Source organism: Cervus elaphus, chromosome 8 (genome assembly GCF_910594005.1).
Source record: "Cervus elaphus chromosome 8, mCerEla1.1, whole genome shotgun sequence".
In the NCBI taxonomy this organism is placed as follows: domain Eukaryota; kingdom Metazoa; phylum Chordata; class Mammalia; order Artiodactyla; family Cervidae; genus Cervus; species Cervus elaphus.
In genome coordinates this window covers 31799021-31821512 of record NC_057822.1, presented here as the reverse complement: position 1 = coordinate 31821512, position 22492 = coordinate 31799021, and the positions used below count along the sequence as shown (strand labels likewise).

At 41.8% G+C, this 22492-nt stretch overlaps 1 protein-coding gene across 2 annotated transcripts in view; it reads right to left on the bottom strand.

Annotated features, from left to right (window-relative positions):
• The window catches only part of BARD1 (BRCA1 associated RING domain 1), an 84291-nt gene extending 70670 nt beyond the window's left edge, over window positions 1-13621 (bottom strand). Inside the window, exon 1 of one of the 2 annotated variants that reach the window (XM_043910134.1) lies at window positions 13346-13621. In XM_043910134.1, the coding sequence (XP_043766069.1) occupies window positions 13346-13488 (143 nt within the window). In that variant the 5' untranslated portion in view covers window positions 13489-13621. The remainder of the gene's footprint in view (window positions 1-13345) is intronic. The other variant, XM_043910135.1, reaches the window with a different exon arrangement.
• Between the last annotated feature and the right edge of the window lie 8871 nt (window positions 13622-22492).

Here is a 22492-nt window from a genome sequence, read left to right as displayed (position 1 = left end):
GCCCCCAGTCAGCTCCTTCCATGCCTGCACTCAGGCTCTGAATAACCACTAAAAAAAGACAGAAATACATACAAACTTGTCTCTAAAACTCATCAGGTAGTTTCCTCACCGTTGTATCTCTACCAAAATGATGTAGTAGGTGTTCTGTGAGTAAACAAACAAATGAATAGACTATTAAAGCAATGCCCAAGCTCTAAATCCCATTAATCTTACTGAAGCCAAACAGTGTGAGCTTTGTCCTCCCAGATTTATTCCTACTTCCCCACCCTCCAGGTTCAGAGGGAAAGACCTCCTTCAGTCATTCTTCCTTCTTAAAATGTGCTGCTCTATTTGTCCTTGGATCCCTTATCTTCCCTGCTTTCTAAAAGAGTCTATTCACATGACTATAGCCACCTTTCATCTTCTAGCTGCATCTAAACATGCAAAGTTAATCTCTACTGCAACATAAAAAAACAAAACCCTTTAGACCCTACCCCCAACTCTCCCTTCCACTCTAGCTCTTCCCTTTCTTGTATATTTAACATCTTAAGTAAGAAATCTCACCAGCAAATCCAGGAGTCCACAACCCTTTACAGCACAGGGACTAGTTTCGTGGAGGGCAATTTTTCCATGCACTAGTGGGGAGTGGGTGGGGTTTGGGGATGATTCAAGAGCATTACGTTTATTGTGCATTTTATTTCTATTATTATTACATCAGCTCCATCTCTGATTATCAGGCGTTAGATCCTGGAGGCTGGGGACCACTGAGCTAATCTGCCTTTTCTTCCTAGCTTTAACTCCCATCCGTCTGTTCACACTGCTCACCAAAACATGTTTTGGTCCTCATTCTCCCCGACATCCCTGTGAAATAACATCAACCTCACCTTCTTTCCTGAAACCTTCCCTGAGTTTTAATTTTCTTAATTTGCTGAGTTCAATACTTCCTTAGTTGTTTCTTTTCCTATTTCTCAATGGAGGTGTACCCTCCCAGAGCCTTCTGGCTTTCTCTGCCAATACTTGACTCAATGACTTGATTCTATTTATAAACATAAATTTCCTTCCTAAAATGAATTTCTTGATCTACAGTTCTTACCCTTCACCCCAGCAACAAGATACTACAGTGCAATTAGAAATGAATCCAGTACTATAAATAACTGGTCAACTATAGTAATTATTTTAATTAATGACCTTGAAAATATTTTTTATTGCTGTTAAATGAGAAAAGACAGTGGGAGAGTGAATGAAAAGTGCATTCATGTATGAGTTAGGGGAAGGAGCAGGGAGAGGAGTGTTATAGCCAAAGCTGGAAGTAGTTCAAAAGAATTCTAACAGAAGAGCTCAAAGAATAGATTCGCTACACAGAAGGTGACACCAATTTCTGTCAAAAGTGAGACTTCCTCAAATGTCTAGAGCTCCGCTGAGAAGACTCTCTGGAATAAAAGAATTCTTATTACAACCAGACAATACCTATCAAAATTTTAAATGTGCCAAACTTTAACTCAACTATTCTACTGCCAGCAAGTTATTTTTCAGATAATCTCAGAAGCTTGCAAAACTGAAACTTCAAAACAGTAAAGATATCTATCTAAACAAGATACCAAAAGCTTCCAGAGACTAAGATAAAATGTTAGATATATATACATACATATTTTTTTAAAGAATTCAGAATAGCACAAGTCATCTCAAGGCAGACAATGGACATTAGGTCTTCACAGTAATGACTAAAAATTATTTTGTACTTTGAATACGATATCCAGTCATCTTCCACAGTAGAAAGTTGATCATTGGTAATCAGAAAAGTCATCTTTCAGAGTAGGAAGTTAGGAAATAAACAAATAATGTCCAAAATGGAAAAAAATCTAGAACTAGCAATAGAAACGCATTTGGTCACGTGGAAGTTAAAAGAACTAAGGGATGAAAGAGGCTGCACCTGGAGTACAGAACTCAAAGGTGACAGGAATGAGGCAAAAGAATGTTTCATTACAGTAGTTCAGTCATTGATTTTGTCAACTGTGTTCAGGCATAATTTCAATTTTAAAATTTTACATGTAAAGACACATGGACAAGGACATTCACTCTAGGCTAAGTCTTGTGTTTATATAGCACAAGACTGGAAACTAAATTTCTACCAAGGAAATGGTTAAATAAATCATGATACATCTACCTGATTGGTATCCTCTCATCTGAGGTACAAAGTGCTTATACAAATGGAGAACCACTTAAGGGATACACAAGTAATTGATTGCAGTGGGTTCTTGAAGAAGGTTCAGACTTACTTGTCATTCATTTAACAAATCTTGAATGCCTGTATACTGTGTTATTTTAATTCTTTGGCATATACATGTATTACTTTCAGGTTTTAAAACCCAGTTTTAAACAGTTCTTCATAATTTGATTACTCCAAAGCAAAAACTGCTCTTATCACACCCGTCAGTGTCTGTTAACATTTCTCAAACACCTTAAGTCCAATGCCAAGCCGAGGACTGCTCAGACTGTCCCCAGTCTAGAATATATCAACAGTTCCTCCTCTTCCAACACTATTCAAGCCCAACACATTTTCCAAATACTCTCCAGGATGACAGAGTAACAGTGACACTAAACAAAGAAGCATAAAAACACTTCAAGTTTTGTTTCCACACCATTCACTTCTGCAGAACCTGTACCCCACAGCAGACACACACAGGACACAAAGCTGACTGCATTATACTCCTTCCTAAGGGGCTTACTCATCTAGTCAGGTAGCTTTATAAGCCAAGTTAACATGTGACTTCCGACCAAAATATTCTAAAGTTCCACACATGGCATCAAGCAGGGCTCTGGAAACCAATGTTGAAAACTAAGTATTTTGTATTTTATCTTCCTGATTCCTTTTTTTTTTTAAGTCTCCAAATAGATCGTAGTCCTACAGACAAGAAATCTTGACTTTCATTTTTTCTGAGCTCCCCAACACACCATTACCTACCTAGCATGGTGCTATGTGATTTCAATAAATCCTTAGGGAATGAATCAAGCAGAAGACTACATACAAAAATGCATTTATATTAGCAATACTATTTTATCTGCACCCTGTATTTTGTCTGATATACAGGGGAAAAAATCCAGAGGAATAAGAAAATACATTTGCATGGTAACCGGATTTCTGCACCTTGAAAATTCAGCTACTTTACTTTTTTCCATCTGCCATCATACTTTTGTTACTTTACATGTAGTTGATTTAGAAAGACCTGTAATCAGAGGATTATAACTAAGTGAAGAAATAAGTAGGGAAAACAAAATTTTTTTTAAAAAGTCTTACTGACAGAAAATTTTCTTTGCAAAGAAGAAAAAGAAAGTAAATTCAGTTGCAATCACAATACTGAGGCAGACCTATTTCTGAACTGAATTGGTCCCTAAGTTTCCATGAGATATCAACTGCTATTTAGTATTAGGCAAGATAGCTACTGGGCTTCCCTGGTGGCTCAGAGGTAAAGAATCCGTCTGCCAAGTAGGAGACTTCCCTGGGTCCGGAAGATCCCCTGGAGGAGAAAATGGCAACCTACTCCAGCATTCTTGCCTGTAAAATTCCACAGAGGAGCCTGGAGGGCTACAGTCAATGGGGTCGCAAAAGAGAAGGACCTGATTTAGCGACTAAATAACAACAAAACAAAGACAGCTACTACAGTGCTCATGCATTTCAGAAAATCCCCATGCTGTTTTTAAGCGTGGACCAACACACTTACCAAACTGCAAAGGCTCACCAAGTTAATTAAACAACCTGGGTTTTTTTCTTGAGGGGAAAAAATAAAATTGCTAGCAAATAAAGGAATATGGACAATGATAGGAAAGCATATTATTTTGCACAGTTATTCTCTACGTCAGATTCAAGTAAATCACAGGGAAAAATAATTCATGTCTGATTATTCAGTTCAGTCGCTCAGTTGTGTCCGACTCTTTGTGACCCCATGGACTGCAGCACACCAGGCCTCCCTGTCCATCACCAACTCCCAGAGCTTACTCAAACTCATGTCCATTGAGTCGGTGATGCCATCCAACCATCTCATCCTCTGTCGTCTCCTTCTCCTCCTGCCCTCAATCTTTCCCAGCATCAGGGTCTTTTCAAATGAGTCAGTTCTTCACATCAGGTGGCAAAGTACTGGAGTTTCAGCTTCTACATCAGTCCTTCCATTGAATATTCAGGACTGATTTCCTTTAGGATGGACATGGACAGATTGCATCTCCTTGCAGTCCAAGGAACTCTCAAGAGTCTCCTCCAACACAGCAGTTCAAAAGCATCAATTCTTAGGCACTCAGCTTTCTTTATAGTCCAACTCTCACATCCATACATAACTACTGGATAAACCATAGCTTTGACTAGATGGACCTTTGCTGGCAAAGTAATGTATCTGCTTTTTAGTATGCTCTCTAGGTTGGTCATAACTTTTCTTCCAAAGAGCAAGCATCTTTTAATTTCATGGCTCCAGTCACCATCTGCAGTGATTTTGGAGCCCCCCAAAATAAAGTCTCTCATGGTTTCCATTGTTTCTCCATCTATTTGCCGTGAAGTGATGGGACCGGATGCCATGATCTTTGTTTACTGAATGTTGAGTTTCAAGCCAACTGTTTCACTCTCCTGTTTCACTTTCATCAAGAAACTCTTGCTTTCTGCCATAAGTTGGTGTCATATGCATATCTAATTATTTAGTGTCAATAAATATTGAATAAATCAATGAGTCAAACATCAAAGGGGTTAACAGAATTCTATACATTAATGTCTAATAGAATAGAATCTGCTATTATGAGACAGATAAGCCACAGAGAATATCATGTATATCCAACTCAAACAGTTTTGGTTATTTTGTCTTCTGATATATTCCATTTCTATCAAAGTAAAACAGTATCTAGTAACTGCTGATACTCCGGTCCTTAAAGTATCACTTCCCCTACCAGGTGGCTCAGATGATAAAGCATCTGCCTACAAAGCGGGAGACCTGGGTTCAATTCCTGGGTCAGGAAGATCTCCTGGAGAAGGAAATGGCAACTCCAGTACTCTTGCCTGGAAAATCCCATGGATGGAGGAGCCTGGTAGGCTACAGTCCATGGGGTCGCAAAGAGCCGGACACAACTGAGCGACTTCACTTCACTTCACTTCTTTCCCCTACCTGATGTTCAAATACTGAGTTTCACGGCTTAGACACAGGCATTCACCTTTGAGAGATGGAGTATTCCTGCCGTATAGTAAACAAGGATCACAGTCAGCGACTTCAACCCTGATTTTCTGAGCCCTAAGGGCAACTAGGAGAGAAGCCAATGGCACCCCACTCCAGGCAAGAATCCCAGGGACGGGGGAGCCTGGTAGGTTGCCGTCGATGGGGTCTCACAGTGTTGAACACGACTGAAGTGACTTAGCAGCAGCAGCAGCAGCAGCAGCAGGGCAACCAGGAGGGAAAACAATACCCCCAATCCAGCAGTCAATAGCCTGCAGCCACTCCCTACAGTGAGCCCAGAGGCCACTGGCCCCAAATAGCTGAGATGCCTATGAAAGGAATACTTCTGTGAGCCGGGAATGCATCTTCCCATACATCAGTTCAGTTCAGTTGTTCAGTCATGTCCGACTCTTTGAGACCCCATGAATCGCAGCACACCAGGCCTCCCTGTCCATAACCAACTCCCGCAGTTTACTCAAACTCATGACCATCGAGTCGGTGATGCCATCCAGCCATCTCATCCTCTGTCGTCCCCTACTCCTCCTGCCCCCAATCCCTCCCAGCATCAGGGTCTTTTCCAACGAGTCAACTCTTCGCATCAAGTGGCCAAAGTATTGGAGTTTCAGCTTCAGCATCAGTCCTTGCAATGAACACTCAGGACTGATCTCCTTTAGGATGGACTGGTTGGATCTCCTTGCAGGCCAAGGGACTCTCAAGAGTCTTCTCCAATACCACAGTTCAAAACCATCAATTTTTCGGCGCTCAGCTTTCTTCACAGACCAACTCTCACATCCACACATGACCACTGGAAAAACCATAGCCTTGACCAGATGGACCTTTGTTGGCAAAGTAATGTCTCTGCTTTTTAATATGCTATCTAGGTTGGTCATAACTTTCCTTCCAAGGAGTAAGCGTCTTTTTAATTTCATGGCTACAGTCACCATCCAGTGATTTTGGAGCCCAAAAAAATAAAGTCTGACACAGTTTCCACTGTCTCTCCATCTATTTCCCATGAAGTGATGGGACTGGATGCCATGATCTTAGTTTTCTGAATGTTAAGCTTTAAGCCAACTTTTTCACTCTCCTCTTTCACTTTCACCAAGAGGCTTTTTAGTTCCTCTTCACTTTCTGCCATAAGGGTGGTGTCATCTGCATATCTGAGATGATTAATATTTCTCCCGGCAATCTTGATTCCAGCTTGTGCTTCCTCCAGCCCAGCGTTTCTCATGATGTACTCTGCATATAAGTTAAATAATCAGGGTGACAACATACAGCCTTGACGTACTCCTTTTCCTATTTGGAACCAGTCTGTTGTTCCATGTCCAGTTCTAACTGCTGCTTCCTGACCTGCATACAGGTTTCTCAAGAGGCAGGTCAGGTGGTCTGGTATTCCCATCTCTTTCAGAATTTTCCACAGTTTATTGTGATCCACACAGTCGAAGGCTTTCGTATAGTCAATAAAGCAGAAATAGATGTTTTTCTGGAACTCTCTTGCTTTTTCAGTGATCCAACGGATATTGGCAATTTGATCTCTGGTTCCTCTGCCTTTTCTAAAACCAGCTTGAACATCTAGAAGTTCTCGGTTCATGTATTGCTGAAGCCTGGCTTAGAGAATTTTGAGCATTACTTTACTAGCATGTGAGATGAGTGCAATTGTGCAGTAGTTTGAACATTCTTTGGCATTGCCTTTCTTAGGGATTGGAATGAAAACTGACCTTTTCCAGTCCTGTGGCCACTGCTGAGTGTTCCCAATTTGCTGGCATATTGAGTGCAGCACTTTAGAAAAGTGCTAAATTCCTTAACCTGAGATATCTAGTTTTAATTCACAAAAATACTTTTGATATTCAGACTACCCACCTTTTGTTGCAACTTCTATGTAAACTGACTCCTCCCAGCCCCCAAGCAATTCTCTCAGGGTTACTTGACATGCTGTCTCCTGTGCTGGAAGTGCTAAAAATTCCCACCGAATAAAACATAACTCTCAAATTCTAGGTTGTGACTTTTTAAGTCGACATTTTTATACCCTCTTTCCCACTCACTTCCAGGAGTATGCTTTCGATTGCCATGTATTTGCTGGTAACTTTCAAATTTGAACTCTGAGCCTGAAACTCTCCTCAGGCCCAGACCTGCATAACAGTAACTTCACTTGCAAGACCATCTCCTCTGCTACAGGGGTCAGTAACTAAAGGGTGCTCAATGTGTCTGGTAAGTTTCCCTAGCAGTCACAAGCCCTAAATAACATCAAGTCTGTGTAGCCTGTCACAGGACTGTGCATGTCCTGGTTCTAGCCCTAAATCCCTAGGGAAAAGACCTGCGCCTTTGCATGTGCCCTGAAGCGTTGTTGTTCTTGTTGTTGTTCAGTTGCTAACTCCTGTCCAGCTTTTTGCAACCCCTTGGGACTGCAGCAAAGTCTGTTATGCCATCCAACCATCTTATACTCTGTCATCCTCTTCTCCTGCCTTCAATGTTTCCCAGCATCACGGTCTTTTACAATGATTGGGCTCTTTGGATCAGATGGCCAAAGTATTGGAGCTTCAGCATGGGTCTTCCCAACGAATATTCAGGACTGACTTCTTTTAGAATTGACTGGTTTGATCTCCCTGCAGTCCAAGGGACTCTAAGAGTCTTCTCCAGCACCACAGTTCAAAAGCATCAATTCTTCAGCTTTCAGCCTTCCTTATGGTCCAACTCTCACATCTGTACATGACCACTGGAAAAACCATAGCTTTGACTATACAGACCTTTGTCGGCAAAGTAATGTCTCTGCTTTTTAACATGCTGTCTAGGTTTGTCATAGCTTTTCTTCCAAGGAGCAAGCATCTTTGAATTTCATAACTGCAGTCACCACCCGCAGTGATTTGGGGTGCCCAAGAAAATAAAGTCTGTCACTGTCTCCATTGTTTCCCCATCTATTTGCCATGAAATGATGGGACCGGATGTGATGATGAAGCCTTAGTCGATGTTTACTATGGGTAATTATCCCCCAGGAACCTATAGAGGATTCCTGGCATTTCAAATGAACTAACAATGTCCTCTGGTACTTCCACCTGCAATGTAACCTTAACCTAAATGCTTTAATACCTTAATTTAACAAACACTAAGAAACTATATGTCCAACACTGTGGCTGCAAATGTGAACCTACCCTTATGAAATGTGTAGTATAAGTGAAAGAGACAGGTGTCAATCAAAGAAATCAAAATATCACAGAAGTAAACAAATCCCACAATTTGGAGGACATGATACAATGGTTTGTGCCCTTTTCTATGTGTATATCCAACTTCACTAAAAAGTTTTAAATGATATTTTGCATCCAAAACACGCTAATAATTCCAGAATCTGAGAATAGGAAAGAGTTTGAAAAATCAAGTCATCCGTTTTCCTCATTTTACTTATGAGGATGCCAGAGTCCAGGGAAAGGTTGATAAGTGGCTTTCCTTAGGGAGTAACAATGCTTCTAATCTAGGATCTGACCTTGTCCTAACTCTGCCCACCTGACTCACTCCCTTGTTATTCTATATACTTTTTAGCATATTTTCATTTGTTATAATCTATCTGGCTCCACCTATAAAAGTCTATCCAAATCCCAATTCAAAAGCCCAGGAAGCTTTCCTCCATTAGCCTACACAAGTACTCATTTCTGCAGCCCCTAATTCACCCTAGATTGTGTATTAGGTAACACATTTCACCTCTTACAGCTAAAGATACCCTCCTTGAGGGTGGAAAGCATCAGGGCACACAGGTAGTGCCTCAGCGGTTGCTCATTGTCCTAACAATGAAGGCAATAATCATCCCATCAAAGGATCGATGGCCTGTAAAAATGCCTCTGAACAATCAGAACTAGTGAAGAAAGACAAATTCCAGATCCTTTATTTTACAAGCATCCATATAGCAATTCAAACAGAACACACACTGCTCTGAGTACCTTATAAATATTAACGCATTTAATTCCCTTAACAAATTTACAAAGTAAAAAACTACTACTAACTAATCTCACAGATGAAGAAAAGGAAACATATAAAGATGAAATAATTTGTCCAAAATCACTGGGCCAGGATGTGAAGCCAGGATCCAAAATCCATTCTCTTAACCACTAAGCTATGCAACTTCAAAACAATGTCAACCACCTTTACTATTAATAAAATGATGAGATAATTTAGAAAAATAAAATCACCTATCTTAAAAAACACGAAACTATGCTTTTACTTTTTACTAAAAGTTGATTTAAAAAATCATTAGAATAAGGACCTATAGTACAACACAGAGAATATTCAATATCAATGGTTTATGGTAATAAACCATAATGGAAAATATGAACAAATGTACATAATATGATAACTGAATCACTTTGCTGTCCACCAGACACTAATACACGTGGTAAATCAACTACACTTCAATTTTTTACAAAGTCACTAGAATTCCAAGTTAAAATTGTGTTAGATGCTAAACTCCAACCCCCACCAAAAAAATATATCAAGAGGTATTTAATTATTTTAACTCACAAAACAGTGACAAATGAATGACACCTGGGCTTTCCCACTACATTTCCTAATTCCTACTTCCTTTAGGAACACATTATTCTCATGCTTTCTGTCAGTCTCTCAAACCGACAGTCTTTCTGTCACCATTTTTCCAAATCTTTAAATAGCTACTATCTAGTTGTGAGGCATGTCACATCTGGCCTCTTGAACAATTTCATCAGCTTCGCCTTGAAGTCACACTCATGTTAAAGGTCAAGAAAGGATGCCCTGTAATGTAGCCAATCCACCCTCACCCACCAGTAATGCTTGCTCCAAAACAGATACAATGTGCTACACAGGACAGGTGACAGCTGGGAACAGGGAGATGGATAACAGCTGCAAGCTGAATGCAGGGTAATTGGGGTAATCACTAGCCCACTGGGTAAAACTGTGAAGCTCTATAAAAAGGACATACTGACACACAACTGCAGATAATATGACGTTGTTTTGAATGATGCGCAGCAAAAGCAAGAAGCAGGACATCCTGAGTTGCTCCTTTCAAGCTATGATACAGCCACTAGACAAAGCCTAAGTGGGAAGACTGGGCTGGTTTTCTCCCATACTTTACTCGCCACAGACAATGTCAAATGTGCAATGACAGGAAGAGGAACACTGATCATTTCTAAACACTAAACCCCATTTGACACTAAATTTCCCATCAAAAAGGATTTTTTAACCTTAAGATGTTTTAACATAGTTTTGCAAACTACTGCCTATGCACCAAATCAAGCCTGTTTTTGTACAGCCTTCGAGCTAATGAGAGAGTCATTTCCTAGGCAGGTTGATAAGTCTAGGGGTCCCCAAGGAGAGAGAGGTCTGGGACATTCAAGGAGGAAGAAAGGACAAACTTTTTTACTTTTTTTCCTCTACATTCCTTAGGATTATATAACAATAATGTATCCTGCCTGAGGACAGTCTTTGGATTAAACCCTCTGGCTAATTCTGTTATCTTAAAACATAAATTATGGGAGTAGGTCTGGTCTTTACAAGGATGTATCCTGCCTGAGGACAATCTTTGGATTAAACCTTCTGGCCAACTCTGTTATCTTAAAATGTAAATTATGAGAGTAGGTCTGGTGAGGTCTTTGCAACCTCCAGACATTCTTTGGATTCATTGCAGAGTATATAACTCCATTGCTAACACTAGCAAAGGGGGTACTCTTTTGCCCCCTTCTGATGCCTATGTTAGAAGCTTTCTCTATCTCCTTTATACTTTAATAAAACTTTATTACACAAAAGCTCTGAGCGATCCAGCCTCGTCTCTGGCCCCGGATTGAATTCATCTCCTCCGGAGGCCAAGAATCCCGTGTCTTATCGTTCAACAACAACCTTTCATTAAAAAATCGGGATGGGGAATACGTGTAAATCTATGGCTGATTCATATCAATGTATGACAAAACCCACTGAAATGTTGTGAAGTAATTAGCCTCCAACTAATAAAAAATAAATAAAATAAAATAAAATAAAGAATTTTTTTATGTTTTTAAGGGTTGTAAAAAATAAAAGAACAGACAGTGTGTGGCCAGCAAAGCCTTAAATATGTACCATATGACTCTTAGAGTTTGCAGAGCCCTATGTTAAAACAAGCACAAAAGGAATAGCTAAGATTTAGTTAATCCATCAGTGGTTCACATATTAATTTTTTGTTTTCAATCACTGGAGCTAAATATTATTAACCATGCAGGATGAGTTGTATTAAAAGTCTGGACCTAATTACTGATGTCTACTTTCAGTCTTTTGGCTCTTATTGTTTGCTCACTTTAGTAAAACTGGAAAAATACTGGTGGGGATAAAACTGAAACTGGCCTTATTAGATTTGAGGACAACCTATAGGTTATTCCCATAGATTACCTCTTTTGTCCACCTTCCCCCAAACCATTCAGCAAGCAGGCTGTATTTTTGCATTTTTATAAGACACTTGTAGGACTTCCCTGATGTCCAGTGGTTAAGAATCTGCCTTGCGATGCAGGGAATGCATCGCATTCCATCCCTGGTTGGGTAGCTAAGATCCCACAAGTTTTGCAGCAACTAAGCCCACAAGTGACTCAACTACTGACCCCATGTGCCGCCAAGGAAAGATCTCCCACATAACAAAACAAAAAAAGAAAAAGGTCCCAGGTGAAGCAACTAAGACTGAATGCAGCCAAATTAAAAAAAAAAAAAAAAAAAAAGACAACTATTGTCAATCACTTGTTCTATGATAATCACCACAGTGGCCACCCCAATAGTCGAACTCTACTGTCTAGTGAAGCAACATGCTGCTATCCTCACGCCTTCCATGCTGAAATGTACCATCTGAATGTCTAACTTTCATTGACTTATTTTAAAGTCAATGAAAATATTGTCATTTTCATTGCAAATAAAGTCAAAGTTGCTTCTGTTTTAACAACTGGCAGAGCCGGTTTGTTTGAAATTTTTTATTCTCAGATGGATGACCTGTGAACTATGGGAAAACACACATACTCAGAATGTCTTCATGTACAAACATGCCACTTTTCTAGAGTGTTATGATGTCATTTCGTCACAAGTGTTTAAGTTTTTGTAAAACAAAATATAAGTACAAAACTCTGACAGTTAAGTCCTTTCAATTTGAAAAAGTTGCTATATTACTTATGCTTTCTGTACAACTAAGTTCTGCAAGTTGGAAATCACAGTGAGAAAACAAAGTCCAAAAAAGAAATATGACAGAACAGTCACAAGCAGAGAGAACAGCTGCCAGAGTGATAGTGATGCAGAAATACTGCGATGTGCACGCAGCAGGGGCTCAATAAATGATTTTTGAGCACGAAAAGTGAGACAAACCCTTTTCTGTTTTTATAAACCTTCTTGACCTCTATATTAGGAGAAACTACAGGAAAAGGAGAAGCAAGGAGTACCAGACACAAAAATGATGGAATGAAAACCTTGAAATGAAAGGATTCCTATGGTGTAACAGTATGAAGGGAAATAAGCAAAAGTTAATAACACATAGCATCTCTAGGAGCTGGAATCCCAAACCACACAGTCTTTGATCAAACCAAGGAAATGTGGAATTGAATGAGCAATTGGCAGTGTCCATTACACTGGCATCTTCAGTCAACTGTCAACAAGGGTACCCAAAACTTCCCCTCCCCAAATAAGGCTGCGACGGAGAACTGGTCAAAGGGGCCAGTTCAGCAAAGTGACTGCAGCTTTATATTTAGCAGGCCTCTTCAAACCTTACAGCCCTGGGCCTAAGGTTCTGAAATTACCCTGGACACAAGAACCAGGGGCAAGGTGAACAGTGCAGAAGCCTCAGCCCTAACCGATTCAAACTCTGGAGGCGGGAACTGGGATCCTCCTGTTTAGCCACACCTCTATACTCTTTTGCCCGCTAAAGTTCAAAAACTACCATCTTAGACGGTGTTTGGTGCAACTGAAAGACAGAAAGTCTCCGGGAAAGGACTGAATGGGGGCCAGACTGGGGAGAACGAACACCAGATCCCTGTAGTCGTAAGTAGCGTGGAACTCTTCGCGACCCCCTAGGCTGCAGCACGCCAGATCCCTGGGCAGGTACTAACACTACTCGCCCGCCCAAACAGGGGGCGGGAAGGGGAGCGGGAATGAGAGGAGGAAATCGGAGGTTTGAGGAGCCCCCTGGCCACGCCGCGACCCTCCCGGCAGCCCCCTCGAGAGTCGGTCTTTACCAGCGTGAGCAGCGCAGCAGCTTCTCCAGCCGGTCAAGTGCGGCGCGGCTGTGGGCCCAGGCCCCGCTGCCCGCCGGCTTCATGGCGGGCGCGGGATGAGGCTGGTTCCCGGAGCGGACCCTCGGCTGCCGGTTCCCCTGCATCGCCCCGCCCTCGCGGGGTAGGCTCCTCCGAAGGCGGGAGGCTAGGAGAGCTCGGGCAACCTCCGAGACACCGGAGACCCGCGACCCGACTCCTTGCCCCCAAGCCCAAGCAGTTCCTAGGTCTGGGCCAGCGGGACGCCTAGGGGGCGGGGCGCGCGCGGGGTGGGCGGGGCGCGCGGGGCGCGCGGGGTGGGCGGGGCAAGGCCGAAACGCGCCAAAAGTAGGGGCACGCTAGCCGGTGGGGCGGGGCCTAGGCTAGGGGAGCGGCCGCAGCTGGACCCATGTGTTGGCCGGAAAGGGGGCGGGGCCACAGGCTGTCTGGAGGGATAAATGCAAAAAACTGAGAAGATTCAAAGGAACTTTCACTGAATTTAATCAATGGAAAGTCACATGCTGAGAAGTTTCAAGTATTATCTATGTGATTCGCTCAGTCGTGTCTCTTTGCAACCTCCGTGTACTGTAGCCCGCCAGGCTCCTCTGTCCATGGGATTTTCCAGGCAAGATAACTGGAGTGGGTTGCCATGCCCTCCTCCAGGGGATCTTCCGGACCCAGGGGTGGATCCAGGGTCTCCTCATTGGCAGGCGAATTCTTTACCGTCTGAGCCACCAGGGAAGCCCTATAAGGAGTGCTATTTCGACAGTTGCTTTGTTTGGAAAAGCTTTGCTGTGACACTGAAGATGCCTCTCTGATTCCTAAGAAAGTATCTTTCTTTTCTTTCCCCACTTCCTCTTCCACCCCCACCCCAGGCTTTTCTGTGATAGCCATATATACAGATGGGCTTTCCCAGTGGCTCAGAGGGTAAAGCGTCCGCCTGCAATGCGGGAGACTTGGGTTCTATATCCGGGTCGGGAAGATCCCCTGGAGAAGGAAATGGCTACCCACTCCAGTACTCTTGCCTGGAAAATTCCACGGACAGAGGAGCCTGGTAGGTTACGGTTCATGGGATTGCAAAGAATCGCACACGACTGAGCAACTTCACTTAGATATATACAGACACTAACTACTACTCACCCCTTCACCCCGTTCCCCATCCACTCCACTGCCAAATCTTTGCATTCCCGCCCCCCCTCCCAACTTACTCTCAAATTTTCCCATTTCTGTCTTACAGGTCCAGTTGTATCATTTTCGCCTAGATTTTCCCCCATCACCTTCTAGCTGATTCCCCGGTGTCCCCCCAAGTCCCCTTCAGTCTTTAAGCTACACTGCAACTGTCTAAAACATTTCCAAATAAACCCATGGTTAGTAGAAGTGGAAGGAGAAAACTAAAGATTTTAACTGACCTATGATAGCAAGGGAAACTAAGCACACACATATATATACACATATGTATATATATATAAATTATGTGCTTAGTCACTCAGTCGTGTCTAACTCTTTGCATCCCTATGGATTGTAGCCCATCAGGCTCCTCTGTCCATAGGATTCTCCAGGCAAGAATACTGGAGTGGGTAGTGGAGGGGATCTTCCCAACCCAGGGATCAGACCCAGGTCTCCCACATTGCAGGTGGATTCTTTACCGTCTGAGCCACCAGGGAAGCCATATAAATTACATGTAAATACATATTATTCATATATTTCTATTTATATATAAGTATATATTTACATTTATATGTTATAAATTTCAAAAAATTTATAAGTATATTCTTTCTTATAATAATTTTTTTCATTGTGGCCTAAAACATTTATTAATATACCCTGGAGGAGGATATGGCAACCTATTCCAGTATTCTTGCTGGGATAATCCCATGGGCAGAGGAGCTTGGTGGGCTGCAGTCCGTGGGGTTGCACAGTCAGGCACAAGTGAGCAGTTATATTAATAAATAATATATTTATTAATATGTTTAAGTTCAGGGGTAGCCAAGAAGTTAATCCTTGATTTTTAACCCTGTTAAGCCATTGTTTACAATTTGCAGACAAATCAAGTTTTAGCAAACTTAAAATGTTAAATGAACTTAGAGAATTAGTTGGCACTTTCAGGAGCCAGTCTTTTTTTTTTTAATCATAAATTTAAAAAATGTTATTGAAGTATAGTTGATTTACAGTGTTGTATTAATTTCTTCTGTGGCTTCCCTGGTGACTCAGAAGGTAAAGGATCTGCCTGTCATTCGGGAAACCCAGGTTTGAACCCCAGGTCAGGAACATCCCCGGGAGAAGGGAATGGCTATCCACTCCAGTATTCTTGCCTGGAGAATTCCATAGACAGAAGAACTTGGCAGCTCCAGTCCATGAGGTGGAAAAGAGTCGGACACAACTGAGAGACTGACACTTTCAACACTTTTCATATATATAGATATTCTTTTTTATGTTCTTTTCCATTATGATTTATCACAGGATATTGAATATAACACCCTGTGCCATGAAGTAGGACCTTATTGTCTATTCATTCTATATGTAATAGTTTGCATCTGCTAACCCCAAAGTCTCAGACCCTCCCCACAAACCCGCTCCCCCTTGGTATCCAGAGGTCTGTTCTTAATGTCTGTTTCTGTTTCATTTATGTTGTACTTTAGATTACACAAAGTGTTATCATATGATATTTGTCTTTCTCTTTCTGACTTCACTTAGTTGATAATCTCTAGATCCTTCCATATTTCTGCTAATGGCATTATTGCTTTCTTTTTTATGGCTGAGTGGTATCCCATTGTAGATATGTACCAGATGGTCTTTGTCCATTCATCTCAGACAGTCCTACTTCTAATCCCACTTCCTCTACTGAATAACTGTGTGATTTAAACCAAGTCTTAAGTTCTCTGGGAATTTGTTTCCTTATTCGCAAAATAGGGATTTATCCTGTAGATTTGTAAGATTATTAAATGAGATAAATGTAAAATCACCTACATCATGAGTACTCAAAAGTAATGTGAAGATGACTGGTACTGTGAATGCTTTACTTATCCTAAAATACATTGAATACTTTTATCAGATGCCTTTTATTTTTTATCAGGGCATACTTTACTTTGTGATCAGAGTAAATGAAAATTTCACATTTTGGTCAAATGCTTTGAGAACCAAATAATTGTTACTGGTCTAGTCACAGTGCTATTAAGTGAATTATGATGCAGGTGCAATGAGGTCTTTCTCCTGTTTGTTTCTTTTTTCCTTCCCTCTACAACTGCTCCATAGGTCTTCCCCAGTGGCTCAGTCAGTAAAGAATCTGCCAGGAATGCAGGAGATTGCCTGCAATATAAGAGGCCCAGATTCAATCTCTGAGTTGGGAAGATCCCCAGGAGAAGGAAAAAACAACCCACTCCAGTATTTTCGCTTGGGAAATCCCATGGACAGAGGAGTCTGGAGGGCTACAGTCCATGTGGTCACAAGAATTGGACACAACTTAGTGACTAAGCCACCACCACTGCTTCATTAGTGCCCATCCCCCAACCTCACAAAATTATTGGCAGCTGTTTTGTGGTGGTCATAGTTAACTGGTCAAGAGAATAGGCAAAGTTATTCTTCCATCAGCCACTTCCCATTCCCTTACTCCCAACCCTGCAGTGCTGCAGTTCAGCTGGCTGATGCTTAGCTTTTAGTTGAGATGGGATATGTGGTTTTTTTTTGTTTTTTTCTTTTTCTGGGATATGTGTTTTTAAACCAACTCTTCCTCCCAGCCCTGGATCCTGAATTTCAAGAGCCAATTCTTTCTCACACATCCACTGTGCGTGCAGGTAAAAAGATGAGCAACCTTTCAGGATGAGGTCTACCAACAATGTGTAAAATCCTGAAATTCTGCTCCCAAAGAAAACCTCCCCTGGGAAATCTAGTCCACTTACAGGATTCCAGTGGAGTCTTAGCTTAGGGCATTAACAGTACCCCTTCTCTGCATTAAAAGGTCGAAATGGTATCTTCACATCACTTCATGGCAATAGACAGGGAAATAAAGGAAACAGTGACAGATTTTATTTTCTTGGGCCCCAAAATCGCTACAGACTGTGACTGCAGCCATGAAATTAAAAGATGTTGCTCCTTGGAAGAAAAACTATGACAAACCTAAATGAAAACCTAGACGGTGTATTAAATAGCAGAGAATCACCTTGCTGACAAAGGTCTGTATAGTGAAAGCTATGATTTTTCCAGTAGTCATGCACAGATGTGAGAGTTGAACCATAAAGAAGTCTGAGCAGCAAATAATTGAAGTTTTTGAGTTGTGGTGCTGGAAAACACTCAATGAGTCCCTTGGACTGCAAAGAGATCAAACCAGTCAATTCAAAAGGAAATCAACCCTGAATATTCATTGAAAGGACTGATGCTGAAGCTGAAACTCCAATACTTTGGCCACTTGATGCGAAGAGGCAACTCATTACAACAGACCCTGATGCTGGGAAAGATTGAGGGCAGGAGGAGAAGGGGACCACAGAGGATGAGATGGTTGGAGGGGATCACCAAATCAATGGACCTGAGTTTGAGCAAACTCCGGAAAATGTGAAGGACAGGGAAGCCTGGCATGCTGCAGTCCATGGAATCACAAAGAGTCAGACACAACTTAGCGACTGAACAACAAAATAGTATCTTATGTCCCTTTCTGTTTCCCTGCAAGGACCTCCTGAATCCTTCAGAGTTGAGGTTTGCTGCCTCATTTCACTCCTAGTCTTTTGTTCTCTTCTTCCAATTAAGCATTATTCCCCAGAACCTTAGAACCTGGACTCTTCTTATTCATCCTACCCCAGTGTAACACTCTGGTACGAGGAGGGAATCTGAATGATACAAATTGGCTTGCTGTAGCCTACTTACAGTCAGCAAAAACAAGACAGGGAGCTGACTGTGGCTCAGATCATGAACTCCTTATTGCCAAATCCAGACTTAAACTGAAGAAAGTAAGGATAACCACTAGACTATTCAGGTATGACCTAAATCAAATTCCTTATGACTATACAGTGGAAGTGAGAAATAGATTTAAGGGACTAGATCTGATAGACAGAGAGCCTGATGAACTATGGACAGAGGTTCGTGACACTGTACAGGAGACAGGGATCAAGACCATCCCCATGGAAAAGAAATGCAAAAAGGTAAAATGGTTGTCTGAGGAGGCCTTACAAATAGCTGTGAAATGAAGAGAAGCAAAAAGCAAAGGAAAAAAGGAAAGATATTCCCATTTGAATGCAGAGTTCCAAAGAATAGCCAGGAGATATAAGAAAGTCTTCCTCAGCAATCAATGCAAAAAAATAGAGGAAAACAACAGAATGGGAAAGACTAGAGATTTCTTCAAGAAAACTTGAGTTACCAAGGGAACATTTCATGCAAAAATGGGCTCAATAAAGGACAGAAATGGTATGGACCTAACAGAAGCAGAAGATATTAAGAAGAGGTGGCAAGAATACACAGAAGAACTGTACAAAAAAGATCTTCACGACCCAGATAATCACAATGGTGTGATCACTCACCTAGAACCAGACATCCTGGAATGTGAAGTCAAGTGGGCCTTAGAAAGCATCACTACGAACAAAGCTAGTGGATGTGATGGAATTCCAGTTGAGCTATTTCAAATCCTGAAAGATGATGCTGTGAAAGTGCTGCACTCAATATGCCAGCAAATTTGGAAAACTCAGCAGTAGCCACAGGACTGGAAAAGGTCAGTTTTCATTCCAATCCCTAAGAAAGGCAATGCCAAAGAATGCTCAAACTACCACACAATTGCACTCATCTCACACGCTAGTAAGGTAATGCTCAAAATTCTCCAAGCCAGGCTTCAGCAATACGTGAACAGAGAACTTCCAGATGTTCAGGCTGGTTTTAGAAAAGGCAGAGGAACCAGAGATCAAATTGCCAATATCCGCTGGATCATCAAAAAAGCAAGAAAGCTCCAGAAACACATCTATTTCTGCTTTATTGACTATGCCAAAGCCTTTGACTGTGTGGATCACAATAAACTGTGGAAAATTCTGAAAGAGATGGGAATACCAGACCACTTGACCTGCCTCTTGAGAAACCTACATGCAGGTCAGGAAGCAACAGTTAGAATTGGACATGGAACAACAGACTGGTTCCAAATAGGAAAAGGAGTACGTCAAGGCTGTATATTGTCACCCTGCTTATTTAACTTCTATGCAGAGTACATCATGAGAAACGGTGGGCTGGAAGAAGCACAAGCTGGAATCAAGATTGCCGGGAGAAATATCAATAACCTCAGATATGCAGATGATACCACCCTTATGGCAGAGAGTGAAGAGGAACTAAAAAGCCTCTTGATGAAAGTGAAAGAGGAGAGTGAAAAAGTTGGCTTAAAGCTTAACATTCAGAAAACTAAGATCATGGCATCTGATCCTATCACCTCATGGGAAATAGATGGGGAGACAGTGGAAACTGTGTCAGACTTTATTTTGGGGGGCTCCAAAATCACTGCAGATGGTGACTGCAGCCAAGAAATTAAAAGACGCTTACTTCTTGGAAGGAAAGTTATGACCAACCTAGATAGCATATTAAAAAGCAGAGACATTACTTTGCCAACAAAGGTCCATCTGCTCAAGGTTATGGTTTTTCCAGCGGTCATGTATGGATGTGAGAGTTGGACTGTGAAGAAAGCTGAGCGCCGAAAAAATTGATGTTTTTGAACTGTGGTGTTGGAGAAGACTCTTGAGAGTCCCTTGGCCTGCAAGGAGATCCAACCAGTCCATCCTGAGGGAGATCAGTCCTGGGTGTTCATTGGAAGGACTGATGCTGAAGCTGAAACTCCAGTACTTTGGCCACCTCATGTGAAGAGTTGACTCGTTGGAAAAGACCCTGATGATGGGAGGGATTGGGAGCAGGAGGAGAAGGGGACGACAGAGGATGAGATGGCTGGATGGCATCACCGACTCGATGGTCATGAGTTTGAGTAAACTCCGGGAGTTGGTTATGGACAGGGAGGCCTGGTGTGCTGCGATTCATGGGGTCGCAAAGAGTCGGACACAACTGAGCAACTGAACTGAACTGAGCCTACTTACCCATTCTGCTCTCTCTATGCCCACTGCCTCCTCACTGTGATTACCATCTATAATTCTACTTTGGGCTTCCCAAGTGGCACAGTGGTAAAGAACCTGCCTGCCAACATAGGAGACACAAGAGACATAGGTTTCATCCCTAGGTTGCAAAGATCCCCTGGAGGAAGAAATGGCAACCCACTTCAGTATTCTTACCTAGAGAATCCCATGGACAGAGAAGACTCAAGGAGTGAGACTGAGCACAAGCATGAACTCTACTTTACTCCAAATGGGCTTCCCTTGTGGCTCAGCTGGTAAAGAATCCGCCTGCAATGTGGGAGACCTGGGTTCAATCCCTGAGTTGGAAGATCCCCTGGAGAAAGGAAAGGCTACCCACTCCAGTATTCTGGCCTGGGGAATTCCATGAACTGTAGAGTCCATGGGGTCGCAAAGTGTCCGACATGACTGAGCCACTTTCACTTATTTCAAAGGCGTCTTGTGCCTGGACCTCTTTCCCAATCTTCAGGCTCAGTATAACCATTTGTTGAAAACAGTCTAAATGCCAACTTGTTTGTTGTGCTTGAAGTATTTTACAAGTAGTAAATCTTCGTCCTATTCATTTGGATGAACATATATAACAAGCAAAATGGCAGAAGCACAATACCCAGACTCTCAGTCCATGGAATGTAAGCTATCCCACAAATTTAGCACGTACACTAGTTCTTCTCTGGCTTTTAATTATGATGTCATGCAGTGAACTCGACCACCTCAGTTCTTTTGAGTTTTTTCTCCTTGATGGATATAAATTTTGTTTTCTAGGACCTCTATGAAACCTTGAGCTCCCCCCAGAAAATGCAGTTTGAAAACAATTGATAAAGAACAATCGAATGTGGTAATTGATGGAGTAGAACAAACCTCCCCCGCATCTAGGAGGGTGGTGTCTGCTCTCTACCTATAACTGAGCCAGCCTTCCTATGATGTGAAAATGCCATTAACCTAAGTTAAAGTCATGAGTTCTGTGCCATTTTTTTCTGGAAACCAGTGTGGCATAATGATTAAGTGCCTTGGAGCTCTGGAGTCAAGCAGAACTGGGTTACAAACCAAGCCCTGTCATTTCCTAGAATTGTGTCCAAGAGCTCATTGTTTAACCTATCCTGGGACTTAGTTTCATCTTCTGCAGACCTCAGATTAATGTATATCAACCTCACATTTGTAGGGTTGTTGTGAGAAAGGAATGACCAACTGTGAAACTCTTCTAAACCAAGAAGGCAGCACAACCAGTGCAAATCCCTTCACAACGGGCTGTCCTAAACCTTCATGCATATATTAAAGCTTAAGTCACAGAAAGTGCACAACACATTTTCCCATATTTAGAACCAGTTTTAATCGTTGAGTTACACTAAGCCAGTTACGCTTGCTTTAAAATTCTCTTGTGAAAGAGTACCTCTTCTGAACAAGAAGGAGCCACTCAATTCTGTGCCTACAGAACACAGATGCTAGCTGTAGCATCCTTTGTAAATATGATGTCATAACTCTGAACAGAAGCTTGAATTCTGTTTAATGCCCATAATCTCTCTTAGTATCTTCGCAGATGCAGTATCTACTGAATTCCTAACATCATCCTTGGCATGGTGTTAGGACTTGATAATAAAATCCTTATAGTTTTTGTTCAGTTAACTTGGAGATCTTTTATTTATGTTTTGTTCCTCCTTTAAGAGCAAGAAAACCTCAGCAGTTAAAAAGAGTAATTTGGGGGACTTTCCTGGCAGTCTAGTGGTTATGACTCTGTGCTTCCAATGCAAAGGGTGCAAGTTTGATCCCTGGTCAGGGAACTAAGATCACATATGCTGTACAGTGCAGCCAAAAAAAAAAAAAAAAAAAACCAGTTAATTTGTCCTATGTACTATAAACAGCATATATGAAGCAAACCAAACAGTATGGCCGAAACTAATCAGTACCCGCCCCCTGCAGAACCATATGATGAAGGTGGATCCCCTCTTGATTAGTTGAATACTGTTGAACACACCTGTATTGATCAAGTTAGTGGCTGCCTCTTTGTGTTGCATATATAGACACAGTCTCAAGGTCACACAGACCTTGGCATTTGCTGAAA